The sequence below is a fragment of the Arachis duranensis genome, unplaced genomic scaffold (genome assembly GCF_000817695.3).
Source record: "Arachis duranensis cultivar V14167 unplaced genomic scaffold, aradu.V14167.gnm2.J7QH unplaced_Scaffold_165934, whole genome shotgun sequence".
Lineage (NCBI taxonomy): Eukaryota > Viridiplantae > Streptophyta > Magnoliopsida > Fabales > Fabaceae > Arachis > Arachis duranensis.
In genome coordinates, this window is record NW_026264258.1 from 754685 (window position 1) to 771391 (window position 16707).

At 34.7% G+C, this 16707-nt stretch overlaps 3 protein-coding genes across 7 annotated transcripts; 1 reads left to right on the forward strand and 2 right to left on the reverse strand.

Moving 5' to 3' along the window:
• The first annotated feature begins 623 nt into the window (after positions 1–623).
• Positions 624–5279, forward strand: LOC107478702 (monosaccharide-sensing protein 2-like). Its single transcript, XM_016098838.3, has 6 exons — positions 624–702; positions 1647–2207; positions 2748–3244; positions 3347–3691; positions 4249–4436; positions 4792–5279. Exons 1-6 carry the CDS (start codon positions 624–626, stop codon positions 5240–5242), a joined length of 2121 nt encoding a protein of 706 aa, XP_015954324.1. The 3' UTR covers positions 5243–5279.
• A 996-nt stretch (positions 5280–6275) lies between these two features.
• Positions 6276–10737, reverse strand: LOC107475759 (uncharacterized). Of its 3 annotated transcripts, none has more exons than XM_016095424.3 (8): positions 10581–10737; positions 8849–9624; positions 8544–8785; positions 8237–8443; positions 8055–8147; positions 7873–7974; positions 6877–7224; positions 6276–6668 (listed from the first exon to the last, which is right to left on the reverse strand). In XM_016095424.3, the coding sequence occupies exons 2-8, from the start codon at positions 9615–9617 to the stop codon at positions 6594–6596; spliced, it is 1836 nt and encodes a 611-aa protein (XP_015950910.1). In that variant the 5' UTR covers positions 9618–9624; positions 10581–10737; the 3' UTR covers positions 6276–6593. The 3 variants fall into 3 exon arrangements, with proteins under 3 accessions (XP_015950910.1, XP_052112175.1, XP_052112176.1); XM_052256215.1 differs by having other exon boundaries at positions 8544–8744; positions 8838–9624; XM_052256216.1 differs by lacking the exon at positions 6276–6668 and having other exon boundaries at positions 7069–7294.
• A 1349-nt stretch (positions 10738–12086) lies between these two features.
• Positions 12087–16707, reverse strand: LOC127743937 (uncharacterized). Of its 3 annotated transcripts, none has more exons than XM_052256180.1 (8): positions 16566–16707; positions 14866–15772; positions 14559–14800; positions 14257–14463; positions 14081–14170; positions 13903–14004; positions 12819–13136; positions 12087–12422 (listed from the first exon to the last, which is right to left on the reverse strand). In XM_052256180.1, the coding sequence occupies exons 2-8, from the start codon at positions 15761–15763 to the stop codon at positions 12372–12374; spliced, it is 1908 nt and encodes a 635-aa protein (XP_052112140.1). In that variant the 5' UTR covers positions 15764–15772; positions 16566–16707; the 3' UTR covers positions 12087–12371. The 3 variants fall into 3 exon arrangements, with proteins under 3 accessions (XP_052112140.1, XP_052112138.1, XP_052112139.1); XM_052256178.1 differs by having other exon boundaries at positions 12819–13139; XM_052256179.1 differs by having other exon boundaries at positions 12819–13139; positions 14866–15764; positions 16566–16696.

Here is a 16707-nt window from a genome sequence, read left to right on the forward strand (position 1 = left end):
AACAAAATACTTTTTAAAAAACTAAGACTTAGTCAGAGTGAAAATGATAAACACAAAAGTAAAGCTATCAAAACTTAAGAAATAGGATCACAGCTCAATCTAATTCTTTTAGTGTGGTCGAGTATTTTAATTTTAGTAAATTATATATTATTTAATTTATCTATAAAATTAAAAAAACCACATCAATTAGAAAAAAGAATATTGGAGGCATAGTGGATCTGGCAAGCCATGTTTTGCTCCTATTCTAAATACCGTTTTCCTTGTTATAAAATAGTAAATTTCATCGTGGCACATTCTCACTCACAAATAACTTTGCAAAGATTTCGATTTCAATATGACTAATCATCATCAACACATAAGCATCGCTATTCCAAGAAATTAGGGTTGGCATTGTTCTTTGATTTGACTTTCAAATTTGGATCAAAATCCCACTTTTAACAACTTCATTTACCATAACATAGATATCACTGTAGTTGAAAACAGATAAGAAGATTGTGACACATTAATTATAGCCAATCAGCCATACAATAAAAAGAAACAAAGTAACAAAATGTGCACATAAACTTTTGCTTTAGGTTTTTTTTTTTTTTGGCTAATTTTTTAGCCAAGAAAAACAAGAAACAATGCAGGAGATTATAATTGTTGCTGCTGCTGCTACTCTAGGGAATCTGCTTATTGGATGGGATAGTTCAACCATTGCAGGTTTGTACCAAATTAATTTTTATGTTAACTTTCTTTGCCTATTTTTGATGCCAAGATATATGCATTTTTCTTGGATTAACCATTTACTACTTCCATCTAGTTTTTCCATTGTTTTTACTTCTTTGTGTTATATATTCATTTTGGATTCTAATATAATTTTTATACCAATGATATTTAGTTTTATCTCATTAGATCAGATCATTGAAAAATAAAATCGGAAATTTATATACCAGAATTTATGAATTAAAATGGACAATTTTAATTTCGAGATCTAAACTTATTATACATTCTGATGAATAGTAATCAGAATGGTCGCAAAAAATTATGTATTTATTAATTAGGATTAAGCACCTCAAACTGATTTTCAAAAAATACAATAATAAATCAAATTGATTTTTCTGTTAATTAACTAATAATATGTCACAAAATGATTATGTAAGTCACGTATCATCATCTATAACTAGTTTTTTGCCAACAAATTTGTTATAGAATCCGTCGATTTTGACAGTAATTATTTACTGACGAGAATTATATTATTGGATTTTTTTGACAAAAAATTTGATAGTATGAATTATTTTTGTTATTTTGCCAGTAAATTTGATGTTATTTAACAATTTTTTTTAGTGAAATCAATCTAGTTCATATGATTACATTTCTAAGAAATCAATTTAAGACATTGAAATTCTAAAAACTATTTTAACTATTAACCCTAATAAATTCTTACTAGGAAAAGTCTAGGAGGCCAGTAATTTTATTGAATTTTGGCCAGCATGTAACCAGCAGAGAAAAATGAGCTATTGGATGAAATCTCACACCAATCTCACACCATCAAATCATCATTGATGGCTAGTTGATGGCTAACAATCACAAAAATTGCTGGCCCTAGCATTGCTCTTCTTACTAACTAAATTACAAATTTAATTACCAAAATGCCATGCATGCAGGTGGCATGGGCTACATCAAGAGGGAATTCAAACTTGATCCCACAGTTGAGGGGATGATTGTTTCCACCTCCTTCTTCACCGGCACCATCGTGACGATCTTCTCCGGAAAAGTATCCGACATGATCGGCCGGCGACCCATGCTCATAGGATCATCCATAATGTTCTTCCTAAGTGGTCTAGCCATGTTATGGGCTCCAAATGTTGCCTTCATAGTGTTTTCAAGACTCTTAGACGGCATCGGAATCGCCCTCGCCGTCACGATAACCCCGGTCTACATCTCGGAGATTGCGCCGCCGGAGATCAGAGGCTTGCTGAACACGCTACCGCAGTTCTCATGCTCTTTGGGAATGTTCTTGGCTTACATTTGGATGTTTTCAATGTCTCTTTTGGAATCTCCAAGTTGGAGAGCAATGCTTGGTGTAGTTTCCATTCCTTCTGTTGCTTATTTCTTCTTGGTTGTCTTCTTTCTTCCTGAATCTCCTCCATGGTTGGTAAGCAAAAGTAGGATTTCAGAGGCTAGGAAGGTTCTTCAGAGAATTCGTGGCCAAGAAGATGTTTCAGGTCATCATCCTTAAACTACCTACATAGCTTCATTCGCATGCAGTTGTTTTTTTACGTAGAATTGATAATTGAGAATAATTAAATAACAGTATAGTTAACTTGATGTGAAATTGATAGCTAAGAGTCGTTAAATAATTTAACAAGGTTTGACTAAATTGTTATCTAATAACTCTTAACTATCAATTTTATATGAAGTTAACTTGACCTGACTTTCTACTTTAGATAATTTGACATATTTAACTAAATTATTATCTAATATATCTCAATTATCATCTTTATATAAACACTATATAAGAATTCTTCTCATATTTAATTAATTATTCTCAACTATGATTTTTGTGTAAATAGTTACTTAATAAATACTCCAAATTTTTTACATTTGATTAGTTTTTGCACAAACATACATATAAACACAGGAATAAATATAATTTACACTTATATATTGCACAAAACCTGCACATAAAAATTGACAGAAAATGATTTTTTGTTTCTACTCAAAACTTTTAATGGTAAAACTAAGATAGGTTTGAAAATGTATAGGAGAACTAGCATTGTTGGCAGAGGGTATGAACCCTGGAGGAGAATCAACCATCATAGAAGAATACATAATAACCCCAGCAGGAAGTACTGAACAAATATCAAACATGGAATCAGCAAAAGATTACATAAAACTTTATGGACCAAACCAGGGAGTTTCAATGATTGCTCATCCAATCAGCAGTGTACATGGTGGCGGTAGCATCCTAGCGCTGTCGCGGCAAGGAAGCGTTGCCGGGCAAGCAACCGCCGGCCTCAAGGACCCTATTGTGAATCTGTTTGGTAGCATGCATGAGAGTGATCATCATCATCATCATCATGATCTTGCTGCACAAAGCATTGATCAAGGCTCTTTTGGTACCCACCATGACAATTTGCAAGCTCCATTGCTCTCAAGGCAAGGTAGTAGTGTTGTGGACAGGAGTAGATTTTATAAGAGGAGCAGCAGCATCAAAGGAAGTAATGGTAACTTGGCTGCCCAGGGTGAAACCGCCACTAAGGTAAAATTAAAAATTAGTATTTTTGTATGTTTTATATATGTGATTTATGATTAAAAATTTGTATTTTTATGTGATATTCTTGTTGGAATTTATGCATCTTAGGCAACAAACATTGGTGGGGGTTGGCAATTGGCATATAAAGCAGTGGATGGAAAAAAGGAAGGAGGGTTCCAAAGGTTGTATTTGCATGCAGACCCTTCCATTGGTGCAGGGTCTCAGCATGGTTCATTTGTTGGGAATTCAGGGACTGATTTGCAATTAGCATTAGAGCGTGGTGAATCATTTCAAGCAGCAGCCCTTGTGAGCCAATCAGTTCTTGCTCTTAATAAGGATAACACAATAAAGCCAGAAGCTGTTGCTAATAAAGGATCAGGCTGGGGTGCTCTGCTTGAACCTGGAGTTAAACGTGCATTGATTGTTGGAATTGGGCTTCAAGCTCTTCAACAGGTATATTTTATTAACAATCATGATACTAATACTCTATATTTACTGTTAACAACGCTTGATTATTTTGGCGACTTATTTTGTTTTAAAAAAAAGTTTAATTGTTCTGTCGGTCCTTCTAGTTTTACTGAATTTTCAATTAAGTCTTTATACCTTTTTCTTTTCGATTGAATCCCTATATCATATCAGATTTTGTAATTAAGCCTCTGTCATGACAAAAATGCTAGAATTAATGGAATGTTTCGTTAAACAAAACGAATATGCCTAATACTTAACTGAATATTCTACATAGTTTGACAGAATATTCAATTAATTTCAATGTTTTTGTCACGGTAGAGACTTAGTTACAAAATCTGATATAGTATAGGGACCTAATTTAAGAAAAAAAAAGGAATATGTGTATAATCTATAGTGACTGATTTGATAGTTGATTTTTAGTATACATGAAAATTAAATATTTGTAGGGACCAAAACAAAAAGAAAAAAAATGCACACTACAAGGACTGAAAATTAATTTATATTTACATTCAATAGTATATAACTTCAAATACATGTTGCAGGCTGCTGGCATAAATGGATTTCTATATTATGCTCCTCAAATCCTTGAGGAAGCAGGTGTTGGGGCACTTCTTTCAAGTTTTGGGATTACTGAAACATCAGCTTCTTTACTCGTAAATGTCATTATAACATTTTCTATGCTCCCTTGCATTGCTCTTTCCATGAAACTCATGGATATTGCAGGGAGGAGGTAAGTTTAACTACAATTTCAAAATTTATTATGTAGTTTCAATTTGCTTTAGCCTTTTCTTGTTGTTCAAGATATTCTTTCGAAAGTGTATTATAAGTTATAACCATATCTTTCTATAATCTTATTCGATAACTATTCTAAGTCACAAAATACAAAGATACTGAGATAGTAAAAATTCGTCTCTACCATATCCATATTTTGGATGGATATAAATTTCGTCTATTTTCTTCTATCAGTTTGTGTCTTTAGATCTCTGTATTTTTATTCAGAAACTGACCTCCACATTCTTATATGCAATTTGAGGACAAATAATGCATCATTGTTCTAAATGAGAATAATTATTTGTGAAATGCAGGGCACTATTGCTCAACACAATCCCCATCTTGATAGTGTCTCTAACAGTACTGGTACTAAGGGATTCATTCCCCATGAGTTCTATTGTGAATGCAGCAGTAACAGCAACATGTGTCATTGTCTATGAGAGCATCTTCTGCATGGGATTTGGTGTGATTCCTAACATTATTTGTGCAGAGATTTTCCCAACAAGTGTGAGAGGAATATGCATCTCAATTTGTGCACTCACATTTTGGATCAGCACATTGATTGTCACATCTTCATTCCCATTCTTGCTGCATCAAATTGGACTCACTGGTGTCTTTTCATTGTTTGTTTGTGGTTGCATCATTGCATGGGTGTTTGTTTACACGAAAGTTCCTGAGACAAAGGGCATGCCTTTAGAAGTCATCATCGAGTTCTTCGCCATTGGTGCTAAGCCTGGAGCAGATCCTGCCACCATGGCAAGCTAAAAAGCTCGACGATCGTTGTCTTATTTGGTAATTATCTCAGAACAAAGATAGAGACATTAGAAGACACAACACAAGACTATTTAGAGAAAAAGATAAACAAAATGTTTGTGTCTTTGCTTAACCCAAAATGGGACAATAAAAGAGTTCATAAAGACAAGTTTTCTATTGTGTCTGAGATCATTGGCAAACAGAACATTCATAATATTATCATTATTGTGATCACAAGGAATTGAAGCAGCAGTAGATTGATATAGTTTTGAGTCTTTAGTTGATTTTGATTCCAATTCCTATTGAGCGAGTTGAAGATTTTATTGGTGAAATGGAAATATTGGAACCTTTTTGCTGGTATGGATAAGATTATGTGTCTTTTTTCTCCCCTATACTTTGAAAAATAGAAATTACAATACAAATACTTAAACGACTTTTAAGTGTTATGGATTAATAATATTCTAATCAAATTCTTGCACTTACAAAATTTGTAAGTAATAAGTGATTGAGTTAAACTAATTTATTACTCTTATTATATAGTATACGATTAAATATCTATTAAAAAATTAATATTAAACATACGTACAAATAATATAAGTAACAAAATTTTTAAGCTTTGTTTGGTTGGAAGGAAGTAAAAAAGTAATAGAGGGAAGAGAAGTTGCAAATTTTTATGTGTAATTCATCAAAAAAAAAAAAATTGCAACTTCTCTGTCTCCCACTATTTTTCCACCACTTATCTCCAACCAAACAATTATAGTGTCCATTTCCTTGTGCTGGACATTTTTTTCCTGGTGAATGCTATGAAGAATTTCTCCTTGTATGAAGAGTTTGTAGACAAATGATTCATTTATTGAAATGAAATCAAGACACGTATGAGGTTGTTAACTTTGCATAACAGAACTTATTTTATTTAACATTTATTGATTATTATTAAAATTAATTAATGTTAAATAAGACAAATTTAAGTTTTTTTTTTTTTTGTCTTCCTACCTAACACTACCGGTTATACAAATACATTACAGTACAAGTGATAGTTGTTCGAATTGCTTAAATGCCATTTTGTGGTTGATGGTTAGAAGATACCCTTATCAATTACAAAGAATTTTTTTCATCCAATAGTAAAAATAGGGTGACCATGCAGGCATGAAAACATATCCAAAAATTCCAGACCTTCTTCATTCACTACCTTAATACAGATTCTACAGTCCTATACTGCATTTTTTTTCACCCTAAAGTGAAACTCCAACATCAGCAATCACTGAATGATCCCATTCTGCCCTATAACTAATATCTTCTTGGATATAACAGATTTCACCTCCTCTACCACCATATTTGGGCAATTCATGGCAATCAAGTTCTGTCATTTAGAAGGATTTCCATTGCTTTTCCCAGCATTCCCACCATTAGCAAGTGAGGCCTGAAATGCACGCGTAATCTGAAAAAATAAAATAAAAATAAAAAACCATTAGCTTCCACATACATTTTATTGTAAATTTGTGATGCATAATAGGAAAACAAACTTGTCTATTCATTGTTCTGCATAGTTTCTATCTACTCCCATAACTCTCCCTCAAGATTGATATTGTGTACATTCCAAGACTCAAGAAAAACACTATAAAGAACATAATGAGAAGGAGGGTTACCAATGGAGTAAGGAGTGTAGCGAGCTCGGGAGTCATGTTTGGGGTAGCAACATGTTGTAGGACTAGAGTTACAGCATTCTCAAATTCACGTCTACTTTTAGTCTCTCTTTCCAATCGTGCTCGCAGATCTACAATGTCCTGTTTCATCTGAGTAAAGGGGGCACTTTCTAGGCACTTGCCTCCACATCTTGTTTGCTCTTCAGCCTCAAATAATTGTGTTTTGCAGGGTCCTAAACCCAAACCTCTGATTCTACCAGAATGCTCCTCTCCAAGCGCTTGGGCAAGGGAATCATCTGGTCCAACTGTTGGTGAACAGTTCCCTTCAGTCTCAATACGAGTAATTTCGTCCTATTGTCAACATCCCAGCATTAGTGTTGGGGAAGAGACTGACCAAAAGAATGGAAATGAAATGCGCAAACTGTAAACAGTGGACATTGTTCAACAGGTTAGCGTTGCACTGTAATTCTTACCATTTGTAAAAAGTGTTGAAGCTTAGCAAAGAAGCACGCAAACCCAATTTTCTCATTCCAACAATTATTATTGGGGAGAGAGAGTAATAGAACGCTGATGCTATGACTATCAAATCCCATATGCACTCCAAATATTTAAAGGCTAGAATTAATCATATGATTAACTAAACTAAATAGTTCGTAATAATAATAATAATAAACTAAAAAAATTAAACCCAAACTAAAGAGGTGCTTTCAAAATTATAATTTCCTTTATACACAAGCTCCAATTGTTCATTTAGAAGAGAGATTAATCAACAGTTAGAGGACAATTACGAACACCGACCGAGATTATCCCCCATTGCCTCACAAAAACTCAACTAAACTGTAGTCAATTTTTTCCTCAATATTCCCACTTCAGAAATAACTTTACTCAAGCATACCTTTTGGGCCAATGCTAGAGTGTGGAAAGATATCAAAGTCTAAAATTAAAACCGTGTCTCCTAGAAAAATAAAACAAATTTAAAATTTCTGCAAGAAATCTTACACAAATAGCTCGGATTGCATCATTTGGATATGATCCATCAGGTCTAGTATGCATGGCAATAAAAACTTTCCCCCTACTAACCGGTTCTCCATTCTCAACTTCCTACACATTTTCAAAACATTCATTAGAACTAATAAGCATTGGAACAATGAAAAATAAATATCGGCCAGTCATACAATCACCATCTCATGCCGTTTCCTTGCTAAGCTCTTGGACCCTAAACGATGCACAACTGATAGTTTCTCCCGACTTTCAGCATTTTTTCTGCACATTTCCTGCAATGTACATACATTAGAGAGGGGGGAGAGAGGGGTGATCAATGTGAAATAATTGCACGTATAAATCATATAATTGATCTACTTACCACAGTGTTTGGATCCAAACGATAATCAATAAATTCAATCCAGTGATCTCGATTTATCTCAGGAGGGTGATTAGCATAGTTCTCTTCTTTACTGAGTTCTGGATCATAATATTTATGAAAAACTTCAGATCGATTCTCCTTCCACTTTTCCCCAATCCTTTGGATTATAATCTTCTTCACTAGATCATCATTTATAATGAACTTATCCTTTCAATGCACAGAAAAACGATCAATAAATTAGTTACAAGTTGTATGAAGTTTAAAATAAGAAACCTTCGAGATAATTGTTACTTAAACTAAGTTTTACCTTTATCTTGCTATCAAAAATCTCCTCCTTAAGATTTTTAGGAACTTTAGGCCAAGACTTATAGCAAATAGGAAGAGCAGCAAAATTGGCACCCAATTGTCCAAGAGCTTGTCCTAAGAGGCCAGCTGCCTCACCAACTGGTTGTTTCCAATCATTAAGTGGCAACACCACTTTGGTGCCACTGGGAAGGTTCCAAAGATCCTTCAATTTCAAATATGCTACTTTTGTAACTCCAGAAGCATCTGTGAGTTATATTTGTCAGAAAATCAAATTAGGAAAGAACACAAGACATACCCACAAATTACCTTTTACATCAACAGTCCAAAATTTGCGGTTTTCACGGGTCCGACGTTGAGTTTGGTCAGCAGATGGATCCTGTGAAGGAACTTCTGAGGATGGCGAGACATCAATTGATGCTAGTGTGGCTAGTGTGGCATGAGAAGTTGGTGGTGGAGCATCAAATGAAGGTATTAGGGCCTCGGGAAATGACGGGGCCTCAGAAGATGATGAGGCCTCGGAGGATGATGGAGCATCACCTGAAGATGCCGGCACTTGAGTAGATAGCACAGCATGAATTGACGGTTGTTGAGCTTGTGAAGGAGCTTCCTCCCATGGGTAGTGCCTTAGTTGAGTTTGGGTGGCAAGTGGGGCTTGTGAAGGAGCCACTGTGGATGGTGTTGATGAGGCTTGAGCTGATGGTGGAGCATTAATCAATGGTTTCTGGGCTTGAAAAGTTGGTGGTGGAGTTTGAGTAGATGGTGGAGCATCAACTGAAAGTGGTAGGGCTTGCAAAGGAGCTTTTGTGCGTTGCCGACGCCTAGGCCAAGATTGGGTGGCTGATAGGGGTTGAGGAGGTTCTTGAGATAGTGTGGCATCAATCCACACTAATGGGGTTTGATTAGGTAGTGGAGCATCATTCAATGGTGGTGGAACTTGAGCAGCTGGTGAAGCAGTAGTTGATGGTGGTGGGGCATTAGCAGTTGCTGGATTGTTAGTTGATAGTGGAGGGGATTGAGTTGAAGCTTTATTTCCTCCTTTTCTAGGTGGAACACCAAACCGTGAAACCCTAGGCATAGTACAACTTTGTAAAGAAATTAGTCATGTTGTTTAATCACAATAGCTTATGAGAATGAGAAAATAATTACTAATCTAGTTAATAGTTATTCTGATATAACATACACATAACAACTAGAAAGAAACAAGTTTATCATTCTTGACTAAAGTACAACTGAAGCAGCAGCAACAACAATAATAATAACAAAGCCTTGCATTAGGTTGGGTTAGCTATATGGATCAGTTAAGGTTAAAGTAACTTGCTATAAACTCTGTCAAAAAAAAAAAACTTGCTATGCAGCATATCTGTTCTAGACTCTAGAGACAATAATCAAACCTTATAACACTGGTTTTTTCTTATTTTCTTTTTCCTTACTAGCCATTGTATTACACTTCCATCTACTTTCTTTTTTGCAGCTTGTATAGGTCTTCTTCAATCTGCACGGATAACTAAATCGTCTAAAGTAGAAACCCTCTTCTCCACAAAACTTCCTACCTTATTTTCTCCTTAATGCATCCATTCCTACCATATTTTTTCGAAATTATTCACCCATGAAAATCCACATTCAAGATTCAACAGCTACCACATTAAGTTAAAATATATTCTTAAAAAATAAACTTAAGCAAGATGAGGAAAACCTGAATTCTCCAATAGTATAATACAGAAATAACCCTTTTTAACAATGCAATGTAATAGTACTATCTAGTTCTACATATACACATTAATTGCACCTGAGAACGAGAAATAATCAGTTTTATACCTCTGAAGCACAATATCACATTGATCAAGAGCTTCAAAGATCTACAAATTAACTTAATTTCACACTTTTTACCCGAATGCGAAAATTTGAAAGCTTTGAAATCTATTAATCTGAAATTCTGAATATAAACACTATGATATATCTATGAACCCTAAATCCACATTCAAAACGTGTAGAAGCAAAGAAAACAACAAAATTTACAAAACAAAGAATGGAATCTCACAGTGTGGAGCTACAATTGACGAACAACAGCAGAACAGAGATCGAAGCGTAGCGTATCAGTGGAGTTACGAGCTCCACAGTGTGGCAGCTTCGCAGCTTTCAGCGTTTGCTTTTGCCAACGCTTGTGTTCCGTGTGATTAAATTGGAAATGAGGTGTTGTAAATTACCACTTTGTTATGTGGTGAGTTTGCAAATCCATAACAAAGCAAGCCTCATTCTGCTATTTTTAGTAAGTTTCTTATTTTATTAATAAGTTTAATTACTGTGATGATACTTATAGTTTTATTAAATTTGCAATTAGATCTCTATATTCTTTTTTCTTTTAATTGAATCTCTACACTATTTTTAATTTTGTAATTAGATCATTTTTAGTGCAAAAAATATTAGAGTTAACTAAATATTTATCCTCAAATTGAAGATATCCACAGTTAATAACTTAATTAGATATGAAAAAGACTAGGAGGCCAGCAGATTTTGTGGTTTTTAGCCATCAATTAGCCATCAATAATATTTTTAATAGTGTGAGATTACATTTAATGGTGTAGAATCATTCAATTTCCTTTTGATGGTTAAGTGCTGGCCAAAATTCAACAAAAGTACTGCTCCTAGCATTCCTCATTAGATATTTGACTATATATTTTTTGAGAAAAATATTTCGTTAATTTTAACGTTTTTGACATAAAAATGACCTAATTATAAAATTAAAAATAGTATAAAGACTTAATTACAAATTTGATCTATAAGAACTAACAGAATAATTACACATTAATATTAAAGAAGCTAAACAAAAACAAGAAAATATTTTTTTTAAACCAATTGGAAGGATAATCAAAATTTACAGACACCTTTTTTTCAATTTTTATTGAAGGTGGGCGGTAGCATAAAGTAGGATTTTTCATAAATATAAACATTTCAAAATATAAATTATTAGTGAAAATAAGTATCATGGAGGAGGCAATTTACGTGTAGAATAGTTTTATTTTGTTTCATTTATTTTAGGTATTCTTTTCCTTTCCTTTTATTACCTATTTATTTACTTTTTTATAAATTAAATGTGAATAATAGTAATGAATTTTATTTTAACTAAGATAGTAACTATATACTATACTAAAACTAAAAGATTATGAATTTAACAAGTTAACAAATTTTCTTTTATAAACTATATATAATATTATAGCCAACATTTTAGAAAGAAAATTTGTACACCAACTTTTCTTTCTATATCTCCATTACATATATAGTAGGGAAGAATCAAGATACATAAAACCAAGTGGAGATTTGTTAAAAATTGTAAACAACGGGTATATGATTGTAAACAAACAATGGGGTCTTACATATAGGAAAAATCTCTTCACTTACATAAAAATGATTAAAAACAATTAACACAATCATAATTATTCTTCTAATTTTCCAATTCTACTCGATCGTCTAGAAACTTTATATTCCAGTAACAGTGCAATCTGAGTCTTCATTCGTAGTTACTTCATACTTTAGCTTTATACAACAATTCACCAAGTAAATTCTTTCAAAGTAAATCATCAATTTTCTTGGTCATATGATAAGAGGCCATAATATTGTTTGCAAGTTCTTTTTCCCCCTTCACATTTTACACTTAGCTTCTCATCATGAAAATTGAACATGCACAAATTGTTTTGCAGTTGATTTCTCTTACACACTAGCTTCATTTCTCATATTTTACATTAACAAACAACTTTCCAATTGGTCCAGTTCTGCCCTTCACCTACCATAAATAATCATACAAATCAAGTTCCATGAGAAGAACTTCCATTGCTTAGCCAACATTCCCAGCATTATCACATGTAGCTTGAAGAGCACGTGTAAGCTGAAAAAGATACTATCATGTAAGAAAATAGGAGAAAAAGACGTAAACAATAAAAATAGCAAATTAGCAACCACATAGATGCCACAGTACTATATCAAATTAAAACAAATTTGACTTTCTATTGCTAATTTGCATTTATCCAATTGCAAACATGATTCTTATAATATGTGGATCATACATAATAATAGCTACAAAGGAGCATTTGCAATGTTGCTAAATATCTTAGCACGACTAAAATGCAAAATCTGGGGATTTTAGTTTTGGTTGATTAGGCAAATCTTACATATGTAATTTTTCTACAGTGCAAAATCTGTGGATTTTAGTTTGGTTGATTAGGCAAATCTGTGGATCATAGATTTACTAAAAATCTTAGTGAGGAAGAGGGAAGAGGATTACCAATGGCGTAAGGAGTGCAGCAAGCTCTGGAGTCATGACTGGGGTGGCAACATTTTGGAGGATTAGAGCCACAGTTTTCTGAAATTCAATTCTACCTTTAATCTCTTTTTCCAATTGTGCTCGCAGATCTAGAATTTCCTGCTGCATCTTAGCAAAGACGTCACTGTTTAAGCAACAACCCTCTTTGGTTCTAACTACTTGGGTTGGGCAGGGTCCAAAACCCAAACCTTCGACTCTTCCTAGAGGCTCCTTTCCGAGGGAATCATCCAGAGGAATTGCTCGTGGACAGCTCCCTTCATTCTCAATATGAAGAACTTTCTCCTATTGTCAACATTAGTGTGTTAGTGCTTGATATCAAGCAAAGAGAGATATTAATAATTAATAATAAAAAATAAAACCAACTCCAACTCGTAAATGGGAAAAAAAAAAGTACATGATTCAACGTGTTAAAATTACACAATAATCCCACATGTAAAAGCAATAAAAATTAATATAAAAGCACAAAGACCCAACAGCATGTGTTGGCTGCAAAATTTTGTATAAAACTAAAAGTATTTAAATCTTTCTTATAACTCAAAACAGCATAAAACCAGTCAGTATATAAGCTAAAAGCAAATAGGAGAAATCAAGCCAAGTTAAACAGAGACTACTCGATGACCATGTTTCCTTTTATGTACAAGTTTCAATTTCTCCATCTAGATAAGAGAGGAATCAATTTTCGAACAAAATTATAAACAAAGAAATGATTTCCCATGCTACCCAGAAAAACTCAACAACTGATCTGTTGTCAAGCTTTTCCTCAGTACAGTCTCTTTTCCACATAGGTTGAAATGATGTGTACAATAGCACACTATGGCATCGGGTAATCCCTGAGGCCGACTCCTCCTAGTGAGATAGTTTGTTGTTGTTAGATTGTCCCTTTTCATTTCGACAAGTAGAATTACTTGGTATTCATTTCAAAACTTTGCTTATGCTATTACCAGTGCGAGAGAGTCTGAAGACATATTCATAATAGTAAAATACAAACTATATCTCCTAGAGAAACAGATATTGCCAGTTTATAAACTTCTGCAAGAAATCTTACATGAATAGATTTAGTGGCGTCATCTGCATATGATCCATCACCATTAGCATGCGTGGCAACAAAAACTTTTTCCCTACCAATAGGCTCTTCGCTCTCAACTTCCTACACATTTTCAACATGCTCATTATAGCTAATGGAATTTAAAACGACTGAAAAAATAAACCAATTAAACTACCACCATCTCAGATCGTTTCCTAGCTAACGTCTTATGTCCTCCAGGCACTATTGATGATCTTCCTCGAATTTCTGCATTTCGTTTGCACATTTTCTGCAATGTGATAAACAAAAATGAAAACTCAATGAGATTAGTGTGAAATAATTGTACTGCTTAAATCATATGATTGATTTACTTACATCAGTATTTGGATCCAAACGATAATCAATAAACCAAATCCATTGAGCCCGGGTTATATTCGGAGGATGATTAAGGTAGTTTTGTTCTCTGCTGAGTTTTGGATCATAATACCTACGAAAAACTTTAGTTCGATTGGCCCTCCACTTGTCCCCAATCCTGCTTATGATTATCTTCTTTGCTATGTTGCTATTTATAATGAACTTTTCCTTCAAATGCACAAGAAAAAAAATTGTGAAATAGTTGCATATTGTAAATCTCATTGAAAAGCTTAGAGAAAAATCTCATTGAAACTTGGTTGAACCTTTATTTTGCTATTGTAAATCTCCTCTTTGTAATGTTTAGGAACTTTTATCCAAGACTTGTAACAAATAGGAAGAGCAGTAAAATCTGCTCCCAATTTTGCAATAGCAAATGCTAAGAGGCCACCCGTCTCACCAACTGGTTGTTTACAATCATCAAGTGGTACGACCACTTTGGTTCCATCAGGAAGATCCCAAAGATCCTTCAATTTCAAATGTACAACTTTTGTAGCTCCTGAAGCATCTGTGAGTAACATTTGTTAGAACATCAAATATGGAAAGAAAAAAGATTATATGCCCCCAAATTACCTCTTACATCAACTGTCCAGCGTCTATTGCTTTCACGGCGCCGAGGCTGAATTCGGGTGGCTAGGGGAGCATGTGCTGGACTTTCCGGGGATGATGTGGCATCAACCGATGCTGATGAGGCAGGAGTAAGTGGTGATGCATCAAATGATGGTGGTGGAACTTGAGAAGATGATGGAGCATCAAGTGGGGATCGAATAGGTTGCATAATATTAGTTGATGGTGGTGGGGCTTGAATAGATGGTGAAGCATCAGTTGATGGTGTCGGGGCTTGAATAGATGGTGGAGCTTCAGTTGGCGGTGGTAGGGTCTGGGAAGAAATTTCCATATATTGGCGGCGTTGTAGCCGAGTTCTAAAGGGTAGTTGAAATTGAGAAGGCGTTTCCAAGGATGGTGTAGCATCAGTTGATGGTGGTGAGGCCTGTGTCGATGGTGGAGCATTAGTTGAATGTGGTCGGGCCTGTGAAGGAGCTTCCTTGTATTGGCGGCTCCGAACCCGTGCTTGGGTGGCAGGTGGGCCATTTGAAGGCGCTTCCATTGGTGTTGTGAAGTCATTCAATGTTGATGTGGTTTGAGTAAATGTTCTAGCATTATCCGATGGTGGTGGGACCTGAGAAGAAGATGGAGCTCTGAACGATGATGGTGGGACTTCAGAAAAAGCGTCTAAGTATTGGCGGAGCCGGAGCCATGAATGGGTGGCCGGTGGGGCTTGTAGAAGAGCCTCTGCAGATGATGTGGCATCAAGCCATGTAGATGGAGGCAAAGAGGAAGATGAGGCATCGATAGTTGGTGGTGGGTCTTGAGTAGATGGTGGAGAATCAATCAACGGTGAAGGTTCTTGCATAGAAGATTTATTTCCACCTCTTTTTCTTGGACGACCAAAGCGTGCAACTCGAGGCATGCTGCAAATCTGGGCAGAAATTAATCGTGAAGTTTTCTCACAAAAGCTTGAGAATGATATAATAACTACTAGTTCAATTGTTTAGCTATAACATATAGTAAATACAGTACCTATGAAGGAAAACTTTTCATTCTTAAGTAGTGTACACTAACACAACCAATGAATCAATGAACATCATCCTTTTCTAGTAAACCATGTCTATATACAAATCATTAGAATTCAAATATTTTGGAATGGTTTTATCAGCAAATGGTTAACTCCCTTAACATGTTGCATTGCCATTTTGCTTTCCACTAGGGGAAAATGAATTTATCAAAATCCGAAATAGAATGCTATTCTCAATCCAGCTCCTATTTGTCATCCAAAATATGCAAAAATGCAAACCATCATTCCCAGCATTTGAATGAATAAATAGACCACATGCTCTTCAAGGAACCATTACTAGGCTCATTGAATGGATAAATTTCAGTAATTGGCTTTTAGTAACAACTAACATGTTTTTCAAAGCGACGGATTGTAATGTAACTTTCAGTTGTGCCCTAATTTAATATATAACTAGCATAGCAATTCAAGCTTTCAGAAACACATTTCTCTTCTAGAAATGCTTCTGACCCTACCTAACAGCAAATTAAATTTTTTGATAAGTAGCTTGAACTTTATTCTCACTGCATGCACTATCACAAATCACAGTGATTCATATACACAGCTGAAAACACAAATCAACAAAGTAAAAGAACGAAATTTCCTACAATCAGAACCTAAAGAAAGAGAAAGAACACGAGAATGGTAGATCAAAACTCACGTGACGGAAACTCGACGAGCAGATAGCTGGTGAAAGCGTTGCGAGCTCTGCGAAAAAAGTGAGATTTGCGAAGCTTTCACTTACCTACGCTTTTTAGGGTTCCGCTAACGTTACCTCTGTGTGTGGGGTTTAAAAAAACTAA

Coding starts and splice junctions, on each gene's coding strand:
- LOC107478702 (XM_016098838.3), top strand. CDS start 624: ATGCAGGAGATTATAATTGTTGCTGCTGCTGCTACTCTAGGGAATCTG. Junction 703..1,646: donor GGATAGTTCAACCATTGCAG/GTTTGTACCAAA, acceptor CCATGCATGCAG/GTGGCATGGGCTACATCAAG. Junction 3,692..4,248: donor GGCTTCAAGCTCTTCAACAG/GTATATTTTATT, acceptor TACATGTTGCAG/GCTGCTGGCATAAATGGATT.
- LOC127743937 (XM_052256178.1), bottom strand. CDS start 15,763: ATGCCTCGAGTTGCACGCTTTGGTCGTCCAAGAAAAAGAGGTGGAAAT. Junction 13,140..13,902: donor ACGCCACTAAATCTATTCAT/GTAAGATTTCTT, acceptor TGTTGACAATAG/GAGAAAGTTCTTCATATTGA. Junction 12,423..12,818: donor CTGCACTCCTTACGCCATTG/GTAATCCTCTTC, acceptor TATCTTTTTCAG/CTTACACGTGCTCTTCAAGC.
- LOC107475759 (XM_016095424.3), bottom strand. CDS start 9,617: ATGCCTAGGGTTTCACGGTTTGGTGTTCCACCTAGAAAAGGAGGAAAT. Junction 8,786..8,848: donor TTGGACTGTTGATGTAAAAG/GTAATTTGTGGG, acceptor TATAACTCACAG/ATGCTTCTGGAGTTACAAAA. Junction 6,669..6,876: donor CTACACTCCTTACTCCATTG/GTAACCCTCCTT, acceptor TTATTTTTTCAG/ATTACGCGTGCATTTCAGGC.